Source organism: Cicer arietinum, chromosome 3 (genome assembly GCF_000331145.2).
Source record: "Cicer arietinum cultivar CDC Frontier isolate Library 1 chromosome 3, Cicar.CDCFrontier_v2.0, whole genome shotgun sequence".
NCBI lineage: Eukaryota > Viridiplantae > Streptophyta > Magnoliopsida > Fabales > Fabaceae > Cicer > Cicer arietinum.
The window spans coordinates 76,566,188-76,591,702 of NC_021162.2; the positions used below are offsets into that span (position 1 = coordinate 76,566,188).

A 25,515-nucleotide genomic window follows, 5' to 3' on the forward strand; every position below is an offset into this window, starting at 1 on the left:
TTTTCTTTCTCTCTCCAACATCTCAGCATCATCTATGTGATTAATTGAACGTTGCGATGTTTAATTCATTAAGAATTCAGACAAAATTAAATGACACTTGTTTATTTAGTTTTATGATTAAACAATATAAAAATATAGAATTGATGTTTATTTATAATTTGTGATAAAATTCTGACAAAAATTTTCACAAATTAATGAATTGATTGTTTTGATTAATTGATAATTTTTTTATAATTATTTGGTTTATTTTCATACTAAAAAATCCTTTTTTTTTATTTGTTTCGTTACAAGTTTTTAATAATCATTATATTTAATATTATTGTAAGATGACTAAAGTTTAACTATTAATTTATTATATTATTTTTTTCTTAATTTATTTTGATAGACTGTTGCGAATAAGGACTCATAATACCATTTATTGATTGTTTACATTAATTGATAATTTTCTATAATTACTCATTAATTTATTTTGAAATTAAAAAACTTTTTTTTTCTTAATTTTTTACAAATTCTTAATTTTAATTATTGTTATCTTTAATATCATTGTGAAATGGCCAAGATTTAACTACGTTTTACTACATTAACTTTTTTTTAGATTTACTTTGATTATGTACAATTGTGGATATAAATTACTCCTAACACAAATAGATTACTTGTTTTGATTAATCGATAATTCTTTATAATTATTTAATTTATTTTTAAACTAAATAAACCTCATTTTATATTTATTTCGTTACAAGTTTTTATTTTAGTTATTTTTATATTTGACATCATTGTAAAAAATGGACGTTTAACTTTCTTGTTTACTGAGATCAAATTGGCCTAAAAGAAAGAAAAATATGCCCATGCCTATCTTTGAATACCCATATCTTGTGGGTTGCTTTTCCTAACTTCAACACTTCACCCTAATTAACTTTCATCTTATTTTATTTTTATTTTTATGTATATTGTCTATCTTTAGTGTTTGATGTATATTGTGATAATTAGTTACGTTCCCTTCGGTTTAGATAGTTAAGCTTATCTTTTGGTTGTTGTATTGTTCAGCCAGATAGTTAGATTGGTTTTTGTTTTTTTTTTTTTTTATGAAAAGTTAGATTGGTTATCTTTCTTCTTTTCAGAAAAGTTACTTTTATTATCGAAATTGATAAAAAGGCTTAATTGATGTATATTGAAAGTTACTTTTCATAAAGTTTTAATTTATTCTGATAGTTAGAATTTTTCATTTAAATTTTAAAGATATCTCTTATCATTACTAATTGTTTGAAGATATTAAACTTTTCTAAACCTTCAAAATCTCACTTTACATAATAAAATTTTAACTTAGAAAACCAAACAATAACTACAGTACTCTTGTATATAATTTATGTACTCAAAAATTACAATTTGCGATTATAAAAAATAGGCTAAATACCACATATGGTCCCTTAACTTAATTTCAGTTAACATTTTAGTTCTTTATCTTCTTTTTTTCTCTCAATTTGGTCCTTTATTTTAATTTTAAGTGTTAATTTGATTTTTTATATTTTAAAATATCAACAATATTATCTTTATTTTTTGCAAAAATTCAAAAAGTTCATCAAAAATTTCAAACAAAACTCATTAAATTAATTATCATCTTCAATATAATGCAATTTCATCAAATTCATAACTTAAATATTTAAATAAACTCATATTTTCATCTCTAACAACATCAAATAAAAAATGACAAATATGAGTTTATTTGAATATTTGAGCTACAAATTTGATGAAGTTTATTTTATATTAAAGAGTATAAATAAATTTATGGGTTTTGTTTGAAAATTTTAATGAATTTTTGAATTTTTATAAAAAAAAAAAGATAACATTGTTAACATTTTAAAACATAAAAGATCAAATTGTCACTTAAAATTAAAATAAATGACCAAATCGGGAAGAAAAAAAAGATAAAGGACTAAAACGTTAATTGAAATTAAGTTAAGAGACTATAAGTGGTATTTAGCCTAAAAAATACGAAGGCAAGTAATAAGTTTTTTGATTAAGTCTATATTATCTTTATTTTAAGTTTAAATATGGTTCTTTTAATTTAAATTATTGAGAATCATGGTTGAACCCAATAAAGAGAAAAATAAAACTTAAAATGATTATGTGAAAAATTATTGTACAACTAGAATATGATACACTTTTATATAGTGTTTTTTATGTAACTAACATAATAAATGAAAGAAAAATATAAGAAAAATAATGCAAATTTGTAATCACATCAATTAAACAACAAAATTTATGTAGAAAATGATAACGGTCATAACTTTCGTTAAAGTGTTTGGCTTTATTTGGATTAACTTAAAAATCTTTTGGTATCTCCACAACACTCACTCCAATATATAATCAAGACTCTCAATCTTAGATCTTCAAATATCAAATTTGGCCAACAAAGTTTAACCATCATAAGATGAAAGCACAAAGAGAATGAGAAATGTCTAATATCATAGGATAAAAGAACAAAAAAAATGATAATTGATTTACTACCATATAACAGAAGCACAAAGAGAAAGACAACAATTGCCACAAAAAATATAATTATAGTGATATCACTAAAGAAGATAATGGTTAATCAACAATAAAACTTTCAAATAATCGTATCATAAATGACAAATTATCTTCAATCTTGAATTTTCAAACGTTATACAACAACATTGAGAAATAATGAAATATCACAAATTAATATTCAAAATGAGGGAGAAAGGATAAAGAAAATTTGAAAGAAAAAAAATATAGGGAAATCTATTATATATATTTAAAACAAATTTTGTTGCCACCTCATACTATTTCCTCTACTTTTCATAGAGAGTTTTCTCTACTCAGTTTCTAAATAGTTTTTCCACAAATTCTATAGATCATCCATTATCTTATATTATATCTCATATTTGAATATTATTATTATTTCATGTATACGTCTACTCAAATTTTTCTAAATTAATCCCACATTATTATTTCATAACGTCACATTATTATTTCATAACGTTTGTCCAACATCTTTCACATTAATTCTACATTACTACTCAATATTTTCTTTGTGTGCATTAATCAACTTCACATTTTCGCCTCTACCTGCCATCTTTCACGTGTTTTCAGAATATATAGAACTTAGTAACATGAGAAGTTTCTTCTATAAATTACATTAATAAAATTGAATATATATTAGTGATATAACTACTAATTGAGATATAAAACTTCATATTGATTTTTTTAAAAATCCACTTAAATTAAATCAATTAAAATATACCCGCATAATAATCAACTTCAGCCTCTACCTGCCATCTACTTATTTGCCAATATACATCTTTTCAGAATATATATATATATATATATATATATATATATATATATATATATATATACACACACATATATATATATATACAACGTATGTGTGCGTATAAGGGATATAACTACTATATCAATAATAATTTAACAATCGAGGCATAAAACTTCATATTGATTTTTTTAAAACTCCACTTAAATTAAATTAATTAAATTATATCTGCACAATAATGAACTTCACATTTTCGCATCTACCAGTCATCTACTTATTTACTAGCAATTGTACACATATTTTCAGAATATATTATATTGAACTTAATAACATGAGAATTTTCTTCTATAAATTACATTGATAAAATTGAATATGTATTATTGATATAACTACTATATCAATAATTATTTGACAACTGAGACATAAAGTTTTATATTGATTTTTAAAAAAATCCCCTTAAATTAAATCAATTAAAATATATCCGCGCAACGCGCGGATTAGCGTCTAGTAATTATTATTGCTCTCATATCATGTTGAAAATCATAGTTGAATATAAGAAATAGATAAATAATTAAAGTACCTTTATATAATGCTCTAAATAACCTAATAAATCCTATCTAACGTATCTTTTAATTAACTCTAACATAAAACAAAGTAATGATCGATAAGAGACGCAATTTGGCAAGAAATCAAACTAAACCTTTAGAAATATATAAGATAAAATTCAATTGAGAATTTTAAAAACCAAAGAACCAAATTAAAGCTAAAAACAAAATAAGAGATAAAAATACATTTTAACATAATAAAATAAAAATGAAGCAATCTCGTAAATGTAACTCATGTGATAAAAGTTGTTAAAATATTTATATTAGAATATATATATTCGAGTAAGTAGTACAACCATGTTCTCCACACTTACTATGAGTTTTGACACTGGTCTCTTTGAAAAAGAAAATGAAACAATGTCAACCAAGAGATGTACATCTTTGTGGGTTTAATGAAAGTTGTTCTTATTTCCTCTTTGTGGGTTTAATTTATGGATGCATGTGATTATGGAATCGGTTACCGACTTATGTGAATAAATATATTGATCCTTGAGAGAGACGATCTCTGCATACATGCATAGATAATAATACTCTTAGGAACAAAAATTGAGTTTTTTATTCCATAATTTAATTAAAAAAATTACAAAATATACTTTTTAAAACTATATACGAAATTATCATTTTATATTGAATTATAAATCATCTTTTGTAAATGATGAATTAAAAAAAAAAATTGCATAAATAATTTGTAACTAAGTCTAAAAAATTGTAATTTGATATAAAATTTTTAAAAACAAATATTAAGTATTTTTTTTTTAATTGAATTATAGAAAGAAAAATTCACAAAAAATGGTTCTGACTTATGGAAGGGAATAGACCATAAATAAACAAAACCTTACTTTTGACATTTTTATGCTAGCAAATAACTCATCAATTATTAAGAAAAAAAAAAAAAAAAAAACTCATCAATTATTAAAAAAATAAAAGGAACTCATCAAGCAAATGTGACGCAAAACATATTATACGAAATTGAAACTAATGTGACGCGGGTTGCAATTAGTGACGCAAAACATGTGGTAGAAATGTACGAATAAATAAAAATTTGGTCCTTCAAATATTAAATGTTAAGCCAAAGAGATCATTAAATTGTTGTAAATCGATAAATATATTTTTAAATCATAAATTTATAAAGTTTAAAAATTAATTTGATCGACACTTATGATTTTAAAGACCAATTTATATATTTATTCATGCAAAAATAGTTTTTTATTAAAGAACCGTAAAAAGAAAGATTAAATGAATGGTAATTAACTAATCTCTTCACGTTATTTTTAGGTCATTTTAACTATGTCATTGAGTAAAATAAAATAAAAACTATATCATAACTACACAAGTAAATTCTTCTCCTACAAACATATAGTTCGTCCATACACAATGACATGGTTTGAAACCATACTCACTTACTATTTAGAACAACTAAATCTTTTAGTCATTCTATATCGGTAGAATTAGTTTTTACAATCTAGAAAAAAAAAATCATGACATGAAACAATTAATTAGAATATAATTATCTTTACTATCAAGTGAGCAATTACGTTCACTAAATCTAACACAATTTATTTATAGAATAGAGAATAACTCTACACTCAAGAATAGTGACCCAAATTTAGACACATTATTGACTTTATAGCTCAAAATATTATTTGTATTATACTATCAAAGTCTATATAACCGAGTAAGGTATATCCAAAAGGTTAATGATGATCTAAAGGTATATCTAGATAAGACAGAGACTAAGTGAACAAAAATATAACGATCTAGTAGACATTATAAACTAATAAATGAATCATAAGTATGATCGATCAAAGTTGACCTTCTTTACCTCATTTTCTAAACTAAATAGACCGAAGAGGTATAGCAAGTCGGAAAATGATTCTGCTCATATATTGTATGCGTCTATATTCAAGTTTTTAAAATAGAACAAATATCTATTTGTCATGCATTTGGTGAAATTTTTCAAACTCGCTGATTGATCTCTTAAAGGCAGATAAAAACTCTCATGTCTCTCTCAAAATTTCTCTCATATGATATTTTATATTACAAAATTCATAATAATGTCTTAATATTTTATGATTACATATTAATTATTTTAATCTTCATTTAATTAAAAAAGAATAGAAAACTGTTTTATTTTACTCTTATAAATATTTTGTAATTTACTTTTAGGAAGAAATTTATTTTATTTCCACAAAATAAAATAAATTCCCTCTTAAAAGTAAACCTTATGATTTCTCATCTTACCTTACTCTCTACAAAGGAAATTTTCCATTACGAAGAAACCTTCTCACTTTTTCTACTGACCCTTCTGTTCATGTGTTTTGCTCAACCCAGACCTACCACAAACTCTAAAACGTTCAATTCCCTCTTACAATTTTCAGCAAAAGAAACAAATTCCTTCTCACTCTTCCAATTGCCTTTCCATAGACAAAGAGACGATCCCAATTCGTTCTCACCGAAACATAGAAAAGACATTACGAGCACTCATTCCTTCTACTCCGGAAAACCTTTTCATCACCGTTTCTCCCTTCCCATAAACCAAATCCACCACGGTTTCTCGCTGAAATCAGATTGACTTTTATGCGATAGCAATTTTTTTTTTCTATAAATGAAATAGTAAAAAACTTGTCCATGTCAAGTTTTAGGATAGAGTACAAAAATAAGTGTTTCTACGCGTATTTTGATCAATAACTTTTTTAATTGGTTTACATTAACTGTCAGTTAAAATCGATTTGAATTAAATTTTTTGGTACATTTATGTTTTATCAATTTTGACTTTAATAATTAAATAAATTTTGATTCTTAATTTTAACTAAATTTATGATAAAAAAGTCATTTTAAAAGATAAAATTTTAAAAATTGATTGTATTAAATTTAAAATATAGTCAATTTATTAATGATTTAATTTAATAATATTAAAACATTTCAATTTTAGGATGTACACTAAAAATTCCCTAAGTTGGAATAGTAGAATTGAAGTTGTGGTAAGAAATGAAATGAATTTATTATGAATATAGATATAGCAGGAAGAATTAATATCCGAATTGATGTTGAGTGTAGGAGAATGTTAGATTGAAGATGGAAGTTTTGAAAGGTAGTTGGAAACCAACGGTCTTTTTTGTGTGTATATGTTTGAAGGTGCGGCGCCACCCAAAATTGAGACGAGTATTGGAATTGATGGATGTTACAACCACCACACGAGCGCACACATACTGTTCTAATCTAGTAATTAAAGAGAGTGTGATGATGATTCATAAGTATAAGACTATAAGTAACAAATTCACAGTCGAGTGATAACAAAAACGAATATTGTTCATCCTCCTACTCGAGGTACGTCATCCTCTTCTTCCCTTCCTTATTCTATTTCGATACATTAATTAATAATGTGTGATACATACTAGATAAACATGACTGAGGAACTGGATAAACCTTTGCTTGATCCTGACAATTTCAACCGAGAGGGCATTGATTTAGTAAGTCGTTTTTTTTTATTGCATTTTCATATTTCATATTTCAACTTCAGTCATAATAATATGTTGTTGGTCAGGAGCGCATACCACTAGAACAAGTATTTGAGCTGTTGAAAACATCACCAACTGGACTTTCATCTGAAGACGCTGATGCCCGACTTCACATATTTGGCCCAAACAAACTTCAAGAGATGAAAGTATGAATCAACTTCATTACTTTTCATTTTCATTTTCATTACATTCAACCAACACTCAACCAATTCTCAACTCTTTTTTTATGTAGGAAAATAAAATATTGAAATTTCTTAGTTTTATGTGGAATCCTCTTTCATGGGTTATGGAAGCAGCAGCACTCATGGCAATTGTCCTTGCCAATGGCGGAGTGAGTACAAAACTTGTTTTATTTTTTATTTATTTTGTTCTTCCACTTCTTCATTCTTATTTGGAGAGAGATATTTTCAGGGGGAGGGTCCTGATTGGCAAGACTTTGTAGGGATTATATGCTTATTGGTAATAAACTCAACAATTAGTTTTATTGAAGAAAATAATGCTGGTACTGCTGCAGCAGCATTAATGGCTCGCTTAGCTCCTAGAACAAAGGTGACCGACCTTCTTTTGTTCATCACATTCACATCCATCTTAGGAATTCATTGCCTATGCTATAAAGAATGAACAAAATCTCCTTTCTGAACTTTATTATGGTTCCGAATCTAATCCCCCAGGTTCTCAGAGATGCTCAGTGGCAAGAACATGATGCAGCTATTTTAGTACCTGGAGATATAATCAGCATAAAGTTGGGAGATATCATTCCAGCTGATGCTCGCTTGCTCGAAGGAGACCCTCTAAAAATTGACCAGGCAAGTCTTAATTTGTTAAACTGAAATAAAGATATCTTGTTTATGTTGTAGTATTGTGTTACAAGTTTTTATCTCATTAATGTTTCTACTGCATATATATTCATAACATAAACTGTATATAATTGATCAAGAATCGGGATGGAGTTCATATGAATTCGTGATTTTGTTTCATGCAGTCAGCCCTTACTGGAGAATCCCTACCTGTCACAAAAAAAACTGGTGACGGGGTCTTTTCAGGTTCAACATGTAAACATGGAGAGATTGAAGCTGTAGTGATAGCAACAGGGGTTCACTCCTTTTTTGGAAAAGCAGCACACTTGGTTGACAGTACCCAAGTTGTCGGACATTTTCAAAAGGTAACTCTGGAAAACTTTCAATGTCTTTTAACTTATGACAAAAACTGGCAGAAAGGAGTAAGGAGCTATATACTTTTTCCTCAAAATTGAAATGAAAATTAAATCATTTATTATTATATATAGAAACTCGCTTGAATATAAAATAAGTTTTGCAAAGCTTTTGATTAACCACTCAAATATTAAACCGTGATCTAATTGTTTACTTTTCTGTAGGTTCTTACCTCAATTGGTAACTTTTGCATTTGCTCTATAGCTATAGGGATGATTCTTGAAATAATTATAATGTTCCCAGTAGAGCATCGATCATACAGGGATGGAATCAACAACCTTCTTGTTCTCCTGATCGGAGGAATTCCCATAGCCATGCCAACAGTGTTATCTGTAACACTTGCCATTGGATCTCACCGCCTTTCTCAGCAGGTGTGCAACTTTTTAGCTATTAGCTTAAAGAAGTGGAATCAGGACCAAATTCCCTCCCCTTATATAGTTATGTTAGGCACTTGGATTCAAATGGACAGGAATAAGTTAATTTAAGTTTGGCACATTATGTAATAACTCATACACCCTCAGCGTACTTTATATCACATCACTTTCACAATAATTATGAGTATCACATTGGGCATAGTGGCACCTACAACATTACAGCAGATGTTTACACAACTCACTGTGCGTTTTATTGATTTTTATTTACTTCACTCTTAAGGGAGCTATCACAAAAAGAATGACAGCAATTGAAGAAATGGCAGGCATGGATGTCCTATGCAGTGACAAAACAGGAACTCTTACACTAAACCGCCTGACTGTTGATCGAAACCTTATAGAGGTAGGTACTTACAAGCTGCATATGAAAATACGCTATCCATATTGTTAATGAAAACATTTATATCCTGTTTGATTTTGATTTTCAGTTTCAATTACAAAGTTGTTATTATTTTTATTTTGTTAATTGTTTTCATATTTTTGTACAACAGAAAACAATGAGAAAAATTGTTTTTATCTTTTTCTATACAAAGCTTTTAAATCAAGAAACAAAATAAAAATAAGTTGCCATTTTGACAATTAAAACTGAAGACGGAGGATGAAAACAATTTTTATTTTATGAAATCAAAGAAACACTTTATAGTTTCATATGACATATATGAGGACCAAAAATTTAAATAATTGGCTAGGATTCAATGAATTTGTTGTGAGTACCACCACGTAGCAGTCTGCACGAGTAGTTTAAAAGCATGCAATTAGCAACTTGATCATCATTACATAACTATTGAAACACCATGTTAAATCATGTTTGGATGGTATATCTGGAATTTTAAAGCATTCCAAGCTTCGCAGTATAACATATTTTAATGGCTATTTCTTTCTTTTTAACTTCTGATTTTATTTTCTTTGGTTGGTTGCCAGACAAATATCTCTTAAGTTACCATCTGGAACTGCCCAGTTGAGCATATTACTTAGTTATACCTTGACATATTCTGGAGCACGAGAAATTATCCCCTCACTCCCAATAATGTAGTAAAGAAGCACTGTCTTGTCGTGTAGATTAAATAAATAAAAATTGAGGAGCAAATAATCATAATTTTCTTAAAAAAATTGCCATTGTTTGTCATGAACTGACTTTCCTGCTAGCTTAAGTTATTAGGTGAAGGCATGCGAATAGTTTAATACCTTTATATCCATGAGTGTTAAACTGATAATCTGTCTTTTTGGGTATCCTAGATAGTTGTTCTCTTCAGAGGCCTGCAGTGAGGTGTTGTCTTTACTTAGAGTTTCACCTGTATAACTTAGATGTGGAACAGGTAATAAACAGCAATATGGACAAAGATATGATTGTTCTACTAGCAGCCAGGGCAGCTAGAGTAGAAAACCAAGATGCCATTGATGCTGCCATAGTTAATATGCTAGCTGATCCAAAGGAGGTAGAGTGTACAGATACACGTGTTACAAAATGTTTCTTAACACTCCTTTAAGATATGGAAGCAATAGCATAATGATAATGAAAGAAAAATAATTTCCCAGTTTTCTCTGCAGGCACGTGCAAACATCACTGAAGTTCATTTTCTACCATTCAATCCCGTAGACAAGCGTACAGCAATAACATACATTGATTCTGATGGCTACTTTTACAGGGCCAGCAAAGGAGCTCCAGAACAGGTTCCAAAATTCATGAAAGATATATATGTAGAATGTCTTTTGTTGCCTAACATTTTCTCATTTTAAAGCAAAGTTTTTCTCAAAGGAACCTTTTCCAAAAGAGAAAATGTCTTTTCATTAAAGAAATTTGAAGTTTTTAGCCTTCTATCATATAATGTTTTTTCATCTCAGTGTAGGATGGTTGAAATGTCATTAAATTTTGTTTGTATCAGAACTTCACACTTTCCTTTCTATTCTTCCTGAATATCAGATTCTAAATATGTGCCAAGATAAAGACATGATTGCCGGAAAAGTGCATGCAATCATAGACAAATTTGCTGAAAGGGGATTGAGATCTCTTGCAGTTGCTTTTCAGGTAATAGTAGCATGTTATCCCGCTGTTTTTTCCTTTCCTTCTGAAAGGATAATTTAATGAAGAAAAAGATGTCAATTCATTTTTTAACTGATGGAAGTTTTCCAAACTAGAAGACATATCATAACTTGAGCAATTTTAGAATTTTAGATAGAAAACCATTCATGTGCTTTCACCCTTCATGAGATGGTGGCAGAGTCTCTATGACTGTGGTATAGAGTTTGATCCTTGTGCACCCCACACTTCTAAATCGAAGTTAATTTTTAGCACTAGGTAGATGAACCTGTGTATTCTGACCACTTCAAACTTTGTGTGAAGGAACATTTTAAATAATGCGCTTTAATCCAATAGCTTGAGCGACCATAAGTTTATGACATAAAACATTGATTATTATTTGTCGCACTTAGATAGGTTATAACTCTTTCAGGAAGTTCCTGAAAAATCCAAGGACAGCCCTGGAGGTCCTTGGACATTTTGTGGTTTATTGCCTTTGTTTGATCCACCAAGACATGATAGTGCTGAGACCATACGAAGAGCGCTTAACCTTGGAGTTTGCGTTAAGATGATTACAGGTAATAATGAAATTCCAATGATAGGACATAAGACTGATGTTTAGTCATCTGATACTTTTTATGCATAAAATACAATGTTTTATTTCTAGACTTTGCTTTATAGTTGTTCTTTTGTTTCATTTCTTCGTGAGTATGCAGGTAATTTTGATAATACGACGACTTAATGTGTGGTGGTCCTCTTTTAGTTCCAAATTTTTTTCCATAAATTGTTTAATTGTAATCATTAAGTAATGTTTTGTAGTTTTTCTATAGTTTCCTTTCTACTGTAGCCATCTATATGCATGAAAATTTGGAATTAAGATTTCTCAGGTGATCCTATTTTCATTTTGTAAGGAGTAATCTAGAAATACATAGGCCATTATAGTTACAGAGACGTTGAAAAATCAGTATAATGACATTGTTTACATAAGTGGGAAAAGCAGTATAATGACACCAAGCATATAGTTACCTCATGACTTTTACAGAGACTATGTTTCCCCTGATATATTAAGTCATGTCATGTTCCAATGTAACTCATAAATTTTCTCTCTACTGGAACCTTATCTGCAAATCACAAAAAATAATGCACATATTTTGATAAAACATGCTTGTCTCAAGTTTAAATATTTTCTAATAAAGTGGTTAAATATTACTATGTCAGCTAATTTTGTTGGTATGCTTTTTGAAATGTTGAAGTCTTGACGAGACAGTTTACATGTCAATGCAGGAGATCAGTTGGCTATTGCAAAGGAGACGGGCAGAAGACTTGGCATGGGTACAAATATGTACCCTTCTTCGTCTTTGTTGGGTCGTGAAAAAGATGAGAATGAAGCTCTCCCAGTAGACGAGCTCATTGAAAAGGCAGATGGCTTTGCTGGTGTATTTCCTGGTATTTGAATTTGATATTTCAGAAACTCAGATCATATATGTTTCACTCTCTTCTTTCCTATCATTTCCATTATGTCAGAATAATAAAGAACTACAAACATAAAGTAAACAAATAAAGAGAAATACCTCACTATCCCAACAAACAAAATTAAATCCTCTCAGTAGTAGAAAATCTTATGCAATTGATCTTTGTTTGTTCCACCTTTCAGCTTCCAATAACCTATAATCCAAACGGATAATTTAATGATCAGATATGAATTATGCATAATAGTAATCCACAGTCAGCATTATTTCATATTTTCTATCCAAATAAGAAGTGTGATTTTGCGGATGGGTAACCTATCACTTTCGTAAGTGCTTCTATTTCACCAAATCTGTTCAATGATTAGTTTATCAATGCATACTTTCAGAACACAAATATGAAATAGTTAAAATTTTACAAGAAAAACAACATGTCGTGGGAATGACTGGAGATGGAGTAAATGATGCCCCAGCATTGAAGAAAGCAGATATTGGAATAGCTGTGTCAGATGCTACAGATGCTGCAAGAAGTGCTGCTGATCTAGTCTTAACCGAGCCTGGCTTAAGTGTTATTATTAGTGCCGTGTTAACTAGCCGGGCTATATTTCAAAGGATGAAAAATTATACAGTTGAGTATGCAATTTCCTCTTCTCCTTTATATTATTATCATAGAAGAAAACGATCTTTCTACTTTTATATATTACATAGCCTCAATATGAAAGCATGACCCCTAGAAAATAGCATCATCAGGTAAATATATTGTTCAGGCCACCAATCATTATGAATGTAATATCCAGTAATAACTTAATTAACCGCTTTCTTGATTTTTATTATTTATTTGAAATTAACTTGATAGTTGTCGTGATTGCAGATATATGCAGTCTCCATCACCATAAGGATTGTGGTAAGATAAGTTCCTAATTCTTATTTCAATGTTATTTTTCATGCTTTTGTTTTATATAATATTGGCTTTGAATACAAGTCCCTTTGTACTTACATATAACTTGTCAAACCATAGTTATCTTCATTTGTTGACTCTTTCTAGTACTCCATTCTTTCAAATTCTCATTACACTCAACTTTCTCTAATGCTTTAATTATAGTTTTAAGTAGGCCACGAAATAAATTTTACAGGTGCAAAAAGGGTAATGTAATCAACCTGTAAATCTGTAAATGCATAAACCAAATGCAGCACATTTCTACTCTCAATTTTAAAATCAAAAAGAAAAAAAAACTTGACTTGATTAAGAATAAAGCTCAACTTCAAACGATCCAGTTAATTATTATACAATTCAAGAAATCACACCAGATATTCAAGTAATGGTTTCACACACTTTGGTTTATATTATTATCATAGAAGAAAACGATCTTTCTACTTTTATATATTACATAGCCTCAATATGAAAGCATGACCCCTAGAAAATAGCATCATCAGGTAAATATATTGTTCAGGCCACCAATCATTATGAATGTAATATCCAGTAATAACTTAATTAACCGCTTTCTTGATTTTTATTATTTATTTGAAATTAACTTGATAGTTGTCGTGATTGCAGATATATGCAGTCTCCATCACCATAAGGATTGTGGTAAGATAAGTTCCTAATTCTTATTTCAATGTTATTTTTCATGCTTTTGTTTTATATAATATTGGCTTTGAATACAAGTCCCTTTGTACTTACATATAACTTGTCAAACTATGCCCTCTTGCAGCTTGGTTTTGTGCTCCTAGCATTGATCTGGGAGTATGATTTTCCACCCTTCATGGTCCTGATCATTGCAATCCTGAATGATGGTAATACATCACATATAAATTTTTCCATCCCTAGGAAAACAGACATAAACCTGTGTTTTGATTCAGATATTGTGGGATTTTATGAAAATATAAAAGTGAACATTATCATGATATGCATTTTAAATTTATGCAGAAAATCAAAACATACTATTTTTTCCTTGGTTTTAGAACATCTCCACTATATTGTATGCTCATAAAAGAGTAATTTTTGCCATAGGTCTGCGATTCTAGCTATAGAACAGATATAATATCTCAGGTTTAATAACCCAAGAGGCCTGGACTAGTGGAGTAAATTTTGCTAAGATATAAAATTCTAACTTCAGAAAGGAGCTTTGGTGCAACAGTTGGAGTTGTTGCATATGACCTAAAAGTCACCATCAAGTTGTAAAATCAGTCTTTCACAAATGTAAGGTAAGACTGATTAAAACTGATCTGATCCTTTCTTGGACCCTGCAACAACGAGATCTTTCTAGAACCAGGTTGTTCTATATAAAATTCTAGTTTCACTTTAGTCTATAGATTCAAAAAATCTTAGATATCGCAACACAAGAGGGTTGACCTGGTGGTTAAGTAGGTGACTTCCCTATATCTTGACTAAATCTCAGTTGTTGCGGAAAATTAACATGAGGATTCCATTATGCCTTATCAAACACAAAAAACTTCTAGGCATTATGAACGATTTTCTGTATTTTAAAATTTTATTTATCTCCACTTTTCTTCAGGAAGTAAATATTTAGTAAAAGTTTTTAACAGAAACAGTTTTGTTTTGTTACCTACATATAAGTAACAAAGGAATATAAGAACTGTTTACAGACTAGAAGACATAACAAATCATGGACATCACGATGGTTAGGCAATTAGGATAGATTAGTGAAATACTGATATGTAATCGTTTTTAATTAGGTACTATCATGACCATATCTAAAGACAGAGTAAAGCCATCCCCAACACCTGACAGTTGGAAGCTGCCTGAGATATTTGCAACAGGAGTTGTGATCGGCACTTACCTTGCTTTGGTTACTGTCCTCTTCTATTGGGCAGTAGTTGAGACCACTTTTTTTGAGGTACAAAACTAAATGTTTCTCTATTTATTTTCAACCCTCGAATGACAATTTGATTTCATTCAATAAACATATTTTTAAGCTAAATAATGTCTCATTGCAGACCCACTTCCATTTAACCTCCTTATCCAGAAACAGTGAGAAAGTTTCGTCGGCTATATATCTGCAAGTTAGCATCATTAGCCAGGCTCTAATTTTTGTTACTCGCAGCCGTGGTTGGTCATTTCTAGAGCGACCTGGAACTTTGCTGATGTGTGCCTTTGTAATAGCTCAACTGGTAAAGTTTATAAATATATGTAGCTCCTGCAAAGTGCTTAAATATGTCCATTACATGAATCCAATTAGGAAATTCAGAATATTTATTGACATTGAACAATGGGTTGATTTTTATGGATCATGTTCAGGTGGCCACCTTAATTGCAGTCTACGCACATATCAGTTTTGCTAAAATTCGAGGGATTGGATGGGGATGGGCTGGTGTTATATGGTTATACAGTTTAATCTTCTATGTACCCTTGGACATCATTAAGTTCATAGTGAGCTATGCCTTGAGTGGAGAAGCCTGGAATCTCCTATTTGACAGAAAGGTTAGTAAAGGATGCTTTCATTTTGGCCTTATAAGTTATAACTTTGTCCCAATAAGATAAGCCTTTGCTAATTGTCTAATATTTACTGATTTGTGTATTTCAACAGACTGCCTTTACAGCTAAGAAAGACTATGGGACAGAAGATAGGGCAGCAAAGTGGGTTCTTTCTCAGGGAAGTCTGCAAGGACTGAATCTGATTGGCTCAGGCTTGGAGGTCAGTGGAAGGCGGTCTTCTCTGATAGCTGAACAGGCCAGAAGACGTGCTGAAATAGCCAGGTAGGTTTAATTTTGGCTCATTATTATTTATCATCTTCTTAACTGTTTCTCTTCAATGGTCTCTAATAATTTGGCTCACATTTATTATTTTGCAAGCCTTTCTCCACGACACCCTCAATTCCCCCACCTAAACAAAGTTGTGTATTATTCATTAAACTTAAAAGGTATAGCCAGCATTTTTCTAATTGAAATTTGATTATGTATTGCAGGCTGGGGGAGTTGCACACCCTCAGAGGACATATAGAATCTGTTTTGAGACTCAAAAATTTAGACCTGAAGGCGATCCAATCAGCTCATACAGTCTGATGCCACCGCGTAAACCTTACATGGATCTACTTAAGTGAATTTAAGATTGAAGTAATTGGTCCATATGTTCATTTTTAAATGATGCCAAAAGATAAAGATTCCACCATACAGAGCTATTGAATTAGTTTTTGGACCATTGCTAGTAGTAGACTTTACATTGTTAACTGAAACAGTGAATGCCACCCTGGGTTCCTTCTCGTGCCTTTTCTTTTTCTTTGGGAGACCAATATTTTCATTTTGGTAAGAGGATTACTGATTGAGATTCAGAATAAAAAAAAATCTTCATGAGAGTCTTGTGTTATGGAATAGTAAAGCACCTCTGAGACTAAGAGTACGCAATATTTTTTTCTTGGGGAAATATATATATATATATATATATATATATGTAAGTGAGCATAAGGACTGTTCAATTGTCATTGTATTTAAAATTTGATACTTCAATCATCAGTAATGTCATTTAGAGAACGTCACAAGCATGGCAATTCAAAACCTGATACTTGAATCAGATACCATTGTTACCAGTTCTATGTTAATATAGTTTGAAATTTACATGTTGATCATCAAAGTATTTTCTCATATCTATTACTTTCTTTTGTTAACATGAAAATATGTGATTATAACATGATTGCTTTAAACAAAATTTTGACATGGATACATTCATTTCAAGTTTTCATCTGGTGGTAATTGTAACATACTCTTCATCACCAACATAAAAAGCACATAACAGGGAAAACTATATTGCAAAGGAAAACAACCACAAGCATAAGCTTTCATGTATGAATTTTAGACACCTGGAAAAGCCAAGCAACCATTGGGAACGAAGAACAAGGAAGCCATAATACATGAGACACATTCTTAAATAGAAGACATTTGAATGGAGCATTCCTTCCCAAGTCTTATAGAGTTGACATAATCTGTGGTACAATGAGCTGAAAAACCAGGAAGTGCCAGTCCTATTATCCTTACCAATATGCGAAACCACCCTTCTTTATACTCTGCTCCTTCAACGTAACCCATTGTCCATCCTCGAACTAACTCCCAAACAGCATTCAAATGTTCTGATAATATGAATCTCATTCCGAAGAAATTTCTATTTGGCTCCTCTTTCACATTCTTTGATAATGATAAAACACCGAAAAAAATAAAAGTAAATATTTTGGAGACTGAGTTAATGAAACTGATAACATACAAACTTTTTTACAATTGAAAATTATTTAATTGTCCAATAAAATATTTAGTATCAAATGAATGTGTGTGCGAATACAACAGAGAATCAGTTGCTTAAGAGCAAGATAATTTCTACTGAGTTTAATAACTATACATTGATAGAATGAACATATTTTACATAAATGTAATCTTGTCATCCATGTTTTAAAATAATAATAATATATGATGCAGTAATTTGATTCCTGACGTACGAGGCATTTCAAAGTGAAGAATAGCAAATGATAGAATCAACAAATAAAATTCTTCTAAAAAAATTAAAGAAAGATAAAAATACCTACTTTTTCAATGTAGTGGCTGTTGTAGTAAAGACACTCTCCGAAATGTTTGTACAAGAAAGTTTTGTCATCATAAGGCAACCTGGGGACAATATCATTGCAGTAAACCACCCTGAAGTACTTTGGAATAGGGCGATCCAGATGAGGTTCCATGAATCTCGCAAGCTGGCTATTCCCTATCCTAGGTTGGCCAAATGTGTATACACCAAGCAGCCTTTCCATTATCTTCATCTCCTCATGCACCACAAGCACTGTTGGAAACAATATGGCCAAGGCTCCCCCCAAACTATGCCCGGTAACAATGAAGTTTGCATCCTTATGCTCCTCTAATAAGTTTCTGAGTTTACTTCTCACAATGTCATATGCAGTCTTCTCATGTGGAGTCTCAGAAGTGAAAGATTGGTTGTCCTCATCAGAATCAGTGCCTGAGAATAATGATTCAGAGTTGTGTTTTGAAGAGTAATTAGCTCCAACATGAACACCATTTGTAGAGTTAATTAAGTTTGTATATTTCCGTTGGAGATTAAAGTAGAAGGTTGCAGGGTCATCTCTATTGCCCAGACCAAGGGCTTCAAGAAATCCCATGTGGATTTTTCCCACATTTGGGATTTCACACCAGGAATAATCAAAATCAGTACTCCAATCATCAGCATCAAAAGGTTCTGTACCTCTAAAGCTAATTAATATAAAATTAGCACCTCTGGGTTTGTCACATAGAATGAAGACTTGAGTGGACATCTGTTTCTGGAAATCTGTGAATGGATGAAGTAAGAAAAGTAGAATAAATTTAGAATGTAAATAATGAAAAGGTTTATAGAAGTTACCATTCCAGCAGTCATAAAAATCCACAAAGTGCATCTGTAAGTTGAAAGAGAGAAGTGAGTATAGTATGAATTTGGAGAAGAGTAAGGAGTTAGAGAAAGTTACCTTCCAATGGCGATTAACAATATTTCTGATGAGTTGAGGGTTCTCATATGCTAACTTGGAAGACATAATGCAGAGTTCCATTAAAGCCCGGTTCCCCATTTGTGGTTTGAAAGCAGCTCCCTTCTCCTCCCACACAAATTTGAGATCAAACCTGTCGTCTAAGTGACCAATTGTACTCATAAAAGTTTTTGAGCCCCTCTCAGGTACCACCACTCTCCCTGTAATCATTTTCAACTTGTGGTAAGTAGTAATTGCCAAAACCCTATTGATTGATTGATTTATGAATGGAATGGAATGCAATGCAATGCAGTATTAGAATAAATGAATTACCATGTATAAAGTTGCGAAGCAGACCAAAGAAGTTAGCGTTGAGGGAGAGAAGATTAAGGAAAAAATCAAGAAAGAGGCCAATCCAGTGCATAGGCTTAGCAAAGAAAGAGATGAGTTTGCGAACGAGAATGGAAAGGAGGATGACCCATCTGTGATCAGGAGGAGTGGCTGTGGGACCCACAACCAAGGAAGATGAAAATGGATTTTGGGCGGAGACAGCGTATCGCAATAAGTCTGTAAAACCACTATCCTTCTCATGACGCACAATCACATAACTCCACCCTTCTTTCTCCATTCTCGATTTCATTTCATTCACAAGTTGTTTCTTTATATTTACATGCAATGCTTGCTTTTCTTTCTCTTATAATAGCTTGGCATCACCATTCACGATACCTTTTCTCTCAAACTGTGGCTGGTTACGTTACCGTTACGTTTCTAATGGATCAATTTATTCAGGTGCCAAAACCTCTTTCTTTACGTTTAACTTTTTTTAAATTTAATGATATCCTATTTTCATATTGTCTTCTAAGTTGATTAATCTGTATATCAACTCTATTTTTAGGCTATGGTGGAAGTTGGCGTGTTCAATAAATAAAATAAATTTAATATTTTTTAATTGATTTATAAATATTACACAAATTCATCTCGTGTAACGCACGAACTAACACTCTAATTAATGTAAATATGTAATAATAGAAAGCTTCCACATATTAATGTCCCACATATGCAATACATTTCTTCTCTGCACACGGAATCTTTTTTTTGGGAAAAAGATGGTAAACAATTTACTATATCTTGGTATCGCTGGGTTTGGCTCTGCGATCGTTTTTTCAAACCATTTAAGATTTTTCAATCAATTAACTATGGATATATTTGTTATAGATTTTAAAATAAGTAATTTTGATATTTCTTAATTTAAAGATAATTTGTAACGATTTAAAAAAATGAAAAGCGTTTTTATGTTTGTAATATTGAAATTTAAAAAAAAGTTAAGTCTAAAAAATAGTTTTTTATAGTATTTTATGGTGTATAATTGTCGAATCAATAGAAAATATTTAATTTTTATTTTATTCACCTAATAAGTCATCGGCATGATTGATTGTGAAATTTTTTACTTTATATGTCATATTTTATATAAACTACTTACTTTACTCTCTTTTTTGTTTTAAAACAATTTTTTTTATCCACTAAATTTTAACTATAATTTTAAAAAATTAAGAAAAGTTTAGAAAATATATTTTAAAAAATTTAAATTTTGTATACCAAAATTTTATTTTAAGTTTTTTAAAACATAAATATATTAAACTTTGTATAACAGAAATTTTTTTTTTTAAATTTTACAAAAAATAGCAAACACATTTTAGACGCGTGTCTGATTCTGATTCTAGATGAAAATTTTACTAAAAGAATCTCTTACAAGCGTTGACACACGGATTTACACTTAGTTACTATAATAATAAAAAACCTCTTCATACTATTTCTATAATACACTTCTTATCTGCAGATGGAATCTTCTTCTTTTCGGAAAAAGACAGTAAACAATTTACTATATCTTGGTATCCATGGGTTTGCAATCCTTATTTCTAACCCCTTTAAGATTTATCAAATCTTCAATCAATTAGCTGTGGACATGATTGTTATAGATTATAAACTAAATATTTTAATATTTTATAATTTAGAGATGATCTTTTAAAGATTTTTTTTTTAAAAAGTTCTTTTATATTTATATGTCATATTGAAAATTATTATTTAAAAAAAATTAGTTTATAAAAAATTATATTTTTTTAAATATTTTAAATTGTTAATTAATCACAACTCTCAAATTAATAAAAATATTTAACTTTTATTTTGATGACTTTTAAAATCACCAACACGATTACAGGTAGAAAATTTTACTTTGTATCCCACATTTTATACAAACTACCTTTTTAACTTTTTCTTCTCCTTTTTTCAAAACAAATAATTTTTATTCTATCTCACTAAATTTCACTTTGATTACAAAAAACTTAAAAATAATTTTTTGGAACACATATTGTATCAGAAATTTTGAAACTTTTTGTACTAAAAAATTTTTTTAAATTTTCTAAAACAAAAATGTGGTTTTGAAAGTTCAAAATTTATGTTCCATAAAACTTAAAAAATGTTTTATGAAATATAATTGTGTTTTTAAAAATTCAAAACTTTTATTTTGTAAATTTTTTTTTCAAATTTTTCAAAATACAAATTTTACTAGAAAATTCACAATTTATGTTATGAATTTTTTTAAAAATATTTTCGAGCACATTTATGTTTTGAAACAACTTTTTGTCATCCATCTAAAATAACAAAATACCCTTTTATTTTATACTAAAAAAAACATTTTCTCTCTGTCATCTCATTGCTTCTTTTTCTTCTCTTTTCTCTTCATGGCTCTCTAATCTCTCTTATTCTTTCTCTTCTCTATACTTTATCTCATTTTCTTTCTCTTATCTATCATCTAACTATTTTCTATATCTATATTTCTTCTCTCTCTTCTATTAATATTTATAGTCACAAAATATTTATACATATTTTAAATGATATTGTAGTAATCATGGTGCCTTTGGATATATCGTTTCATTATTCTCGTTGCAAGATTAAGAGATGTTTTTGGACATCGAAGAACTAGATGGATGAATTATTGTTTTCCTTAATCCAAGTTATGGAATATGCAATGATTTCTATATAACCTTCTTTCATATGTACGAGGTCGTGTTTAAGAAAACCGGCTCCAATTGCTCTTCACTGATTTTGAAGTCACTGTGCTACAACACCTGTAACAATTACACCCTTTTAACTTCATTCGAACTCTTAGACTTACATATATATGTTTTTTTATGTAATATCAAACATCCATTTATTCTTAATTTAGCTTGTTATGGGACTCCATTAATCCAAGTAACCCACGAGGTTGGGTATCATTTCGAAGTCTTTTATTGACTCCTTGAAACGTTTTAAAGATATATATTATGTCATTTGTATGAAGTCGGATAGGGCTTTGGTATCCATTTCCCTCTAGTGCATTAATTTTTTTATAGCAAATGTTTTAAGAGAAAGAGATTGTAAAATCTGTTGATGTCATTAAGTGATTCACACCGTGATTTGTGGATCAACCTTTGATCTGGATAATAAGGTATTTGATTGAGGACAAGTAGAGAGAGAAATCATGTATTGGTGGTGAAACTTACATTAATTATGTGTACCACTATTTTAGTATTCATTATAAAAAAAATTATAGATTTTTAGCCTCCAAAATATTTTTGTAAAAATAAATTTGGTTTCCAAATTTAATTGATACATCATTATGAATATCATCCTATACAACTTATAAGATATTGATTTGTCCTATTCTCTTTAGGACTTTGTTCACGCTAATGTCTAGGAGAACTTATAATTTTTATTTATTTATTTATTTATTATAATTTTTTTATTTATTTTAAAAACCTTGAATTTCAATATTTAACATTATTTTAATTATAAATCTTAAATATAAATTAATTTGATAAAAATGTGTTTTAATAAATAAGAAAACCTTTAAAGTCAATAAAAAGTTCCATGTGGCAAATGCCACATGAACTTATGTTAGTCACATAGGTAGATATTTAACAGTAGAGACTAAAAGTGTTCATAAAAATATTTTAGAGATTAAAAATTAAATACACTTTTACAAAGATCAAACACATATTTAATCTTTAAAACTTTATTTCAATGTTGAGTTTATGGAAGGTTGAACATACCAGACATTAGTCTATATAGTCTTCAAATGATATTTTGTTTTTAAATAGACAAGACAAATGCTTTTTATAAACACATATAGTCAACACATAAACAAAAAAACTAAACCAAAGACAATTGAGAAAGTCTTTTAGATCCATGTTTTTAAGTAAATGTAAATAAATTATTATTATATTAAATTTTCATAAAAAATTATTTTATATTAAATTTTGTATTTGTGTTAAATAATAAATTTATTAACATTTTTTGTAATTTAAATTTACTATATATTCTACCTCCATTTCTAAACATATTATAAATTTGAATTTAAATAAAGTTAGATTTCAAAATAAAATTTAATCTCGTTAGTCTCACTAATCTATTAGTTCAAAGTCTTGTTGTCAAGTAATATAATAGTTAGACTCAAACATATCAAGTGTGAAGAATTAAGAAATCTTAGGTTTGAATTCAAATTCTTATCTATCAATATTTGCGGCAATGTTAACTAAGAAAAGAGAAAAAAAATGATGAGATATTAGTACAAAGGTAACTCTAACTTTGATGTTTATTGTTGAATTGACTTTATTCAGTTGCCGACTACATCTACTTATAACCAATATTAACAATTAACTGTTAATTTTCGGAACTAAGAAACCACATTTTGACTTGCGGTTTCGCTTCATCTTAATTACTTGCAAACAGTCACGCTACATCTCTCCATTATTATCAATTTTGTTATCATCAATAATCTAAATTCTAAACACCGACACTTTAGAAATTATTAATCGCCCCTTATTGTCATTACAAATAATAGGATAACAGGTTTAAAAAGCGACTAAAAACTGGTGGCATTGCCTCATGTATCTTTTTCCTTGATTGTTCAATTTTTCTACAATTAAAATTAAGCAAATTCTCTATTAAAAATGGTCCATGACTTTGTATAGCTTAATTTTCTTTTTCCAATCATAAATTAATTTAATCTTTATCCTTGACGTTGATATTAAGTAACTGATTTATTTGAATTCAATTCGGGTTTCGCGATGCCGTTGGCATGAAAGCCACATATACTAATTAGTTAATTCATATATAAATAAAATAACTAAAAAAGTGTGTCATTCATTCATGCCCGTGTATTATGAAAGCTACTTAAATTGGCTTTTATATATTCAATTAAGAAGGAAAAATAATGCAATAATGCTACCAACACCCCCCAAAATGCTAGTCACACCCCTCAAAATTTAAAAAAAATCAAAATGCCCAAAATGCCCTTCCCTTTATTTCATCTTCTTCATACCATTACTTCTTCATAACACCTTCTTCCTCTTCATTCTACATTTCTGCATTTGCATTGTTCATTCTATCATCATCAATCAGCATCCACCATTTTCATCAATCATCATCCACTGTTTTCATCAATCATCATCCACCATTTTCATCAAACATCTTCATCAATCATCAACCAAGTTCATCAAACATCTTCATCTTCATCAATCAAGTAAGTAATAATGATTCTTTGTTTTTGTTGTCTTATGTTGTTTTGTTTTATCTATTTAAGAATACAATGTCTGAAAATTGAAGGAAAGTATTTTCCATTTTTGATGAAGAAGACAACCTTCGTTGCCCTAAACCCAGAAACGTACGTGAACTGAGTTCACGTACGCAAACTTGTTTTCAAAAACCCAGAAACGTACGTGAACTGAGTTCACGTACGTGAAAAAATTTCAAAATCCAAACTGTACGTGAACTCAGTTCACGTATGTGTACGTCAATTGAAATTACGTACGTTTACGTGAATTGAGTTCACGTAAGTGAAGGAATTCAGTTCACGTTCACATACGTGAACTGAGTTCACGTAAGGTGGACATTCAGTTCACGTACGTGAACTGAATTCACGTACTTGCTGAATTTTTGAACTGCTGCTTCTGTTTACATTTTTTTTAAATGATTTTCGTTTTGCAGATATGGTGCGCACTATGTTTACTGACAGGGAGGGTCGTGTTATACTTAACGAGGGCACTTCTAATGCGGAGTCTAATGCTGAAGGTCGTCGTATTAGGCCAACTGCTTCTGCAAGGGCACAACGACGGCGAGTACATCGGCAACAGGAAGAAGCCCAACCTGAAGCCCAACCTGAAGCCCAACCTGAACCCCAACCTGAACCCCAAACAACTGATATAGATGAACCTCCACAGGATGTTGGATATCCTGGTGGTCCGGTTGATAGTTCTGTCCTTAGGACATTTGGCGATCATGTTGCGACTCGACTCTGGGATGGCGAGGTAATTTTCTCAATCAAATTAAGTTAAATTATATTTTTTAACATTTATGTTTAACATATATTTTTTGCTTAAATAATTTCAGGATCGGGGCGAATTAAGGGTGTTCAGCAATGGAAAAAAATTAAAAGAAGCTGTTATTGAAGACGAAGAGGTTGAGCAACTGGTTAAAAGCTCGGGATTG

General features: G+C 29.9%; 2 protein-coding genes across 4 annotated transcripts; one reads left to right on the plus strand and one right to left on the minus strand.

Moving 5' to 3' along the window:
• The first annotated feature begins 6,846 nt into the window (after positions 1–6,846).
• Positions 6,847–17,129, plus strand: LOC101503928 (ATPase 10, plasma membrane-type). 2 transcript variants are annotated; one of them, XM_073366507.1, is made up of 22 exons: positions 6,847–7,224; positions 7,296–7,367; positions 7,442–7,561; positions 7,648–7,746; positions 7,827–7,964; positions 8,087–8,225; positions 8,402–8,577; positions 8,791–8,997; positions 9,281–9,400; positions 10,374–10,493; positions 10,606–10,728; positions 10,979–11,083; positions 11,508–11,652; positions 12,359–12,520; positions 12,930–13,168; positions 14,096–14,128; positions 14,253–14,334; positions 15,238–15,398; positions 15,499–15,672; positions 15,800–15,982; positions 16,089–16,258; positions 16,468–17,129. In XM_073366507.1, exons 2-22 carry the CDS (start codon positions 7,302–7,304, stop codon positions 16,562–16,564), a joined length of 2,859 nt encoding a protein of 952 aa, XP_073222608.1. In that variant the 5' UTR covers positions 6,847–7,224; positions 7,296–7,301; the 3' UTR covers positions 16,565–17,129. The 2 variants fall into 2 exon arrangements, with proteins under 2 accessions (XP_073222608.1, XP_073222607.1); XM_073366506.1 differs by lacking the exon at positions 14,096–14,128 and adding an exon at positions 13,412–13,444 and having other exon boundaries at positions 6,848–7,224.
• On the minus strand, positions 12,709–19,836 carry LOC101504246 (triacylglycerol lipase OBL1). 2 transcript variants are annotated; one of them, XR_012162382.1, is made up of 7 exons: positions 19,324–19,836; positions 18,994–19,211; positions 18,891–18,924; positions 18,070–18,818; positions 17,356–17,677; positions 14,222–14,324; positions 12,709–12,739 (listed from the first exon to the last, which is right to left on the minus strand). XR_012162382.1 is itself a non-coding variant. In XM_004494834.4 (5 exons), the coding sequence occupies exons 1-5, from the start codon at positions 19,628–19,630 to the stop codon at positions 17,420–17,422; spliced, it is 1,566 nt and encodes a 521-aa protein (XP_004494891.1). In that variant the 5' UTR covers positions 19,631–19,836; the 3' UTR covers positions 15,497–17,419. The 2 variants fall into 2 exon arrangements, 1 of the variants encoding a protein (XP_004494891.1); XM_004494834.4 differs by lacking the exons at positions 12,709–12,739; positions 14,222–14,324 and having other exon boundaries at positions 15,497–17,677.
• Positions 19,837–25,515: the final 5,679 nt, after the last annotated feature.

What these genes read in the sequence shown, in the direction of transcription:
- LOC101504246 (XM_004494834.4), bottom strand. Translation starts at nt 19,630, where the DNA reads ATGAAATCGAGAATGGAGAAAGAAGGGTGGAGTTATGTGATTGTGCGT. An exon ending in TTGTTAATCGCCATTGGAAG is followed by an intron (nt 18,925 to 18,993) that starts GTAACTTTCTCT and finishes TTCAACTTACAG; the next exon opens with ATGCACTTTGTGGATTTTTA. An exon ending in ACAGCCACTACATTGAAAAA is followed by an intron (nt 17,678 to 18,069) that starts GTAGGTATTTTT and finishes TCATTATCAAAG; the next exon opens with AATGTGAAAGAGGAGCCAAA.
- LOC101503928 (XM_073366507.1), top strand. Translation starts at nt 7,302, where the DNA reads ATGACTGAGGAACTGGATAAACCTTTGCTTGATCCTGACAATTTCAAC. An exon ending in GCTTAGCTCCTAGAACAAAG is followed by an intron (nt 7,965 to 8,086) that starts GTGACCGACCTT and finishes CTAATCCCCCAG; the next exon opens with GTTCTCAGAGATGCTCAGTG. An exon ending in GCAAAGGAGCTCCAGAACAG is followed by an intron (nt 10,729 to 10,978) that starts GTTCCAAAATTC and finishes CCTGAATATCAG; the next exon opens with ATTCTAAATATGTGCCAAGA.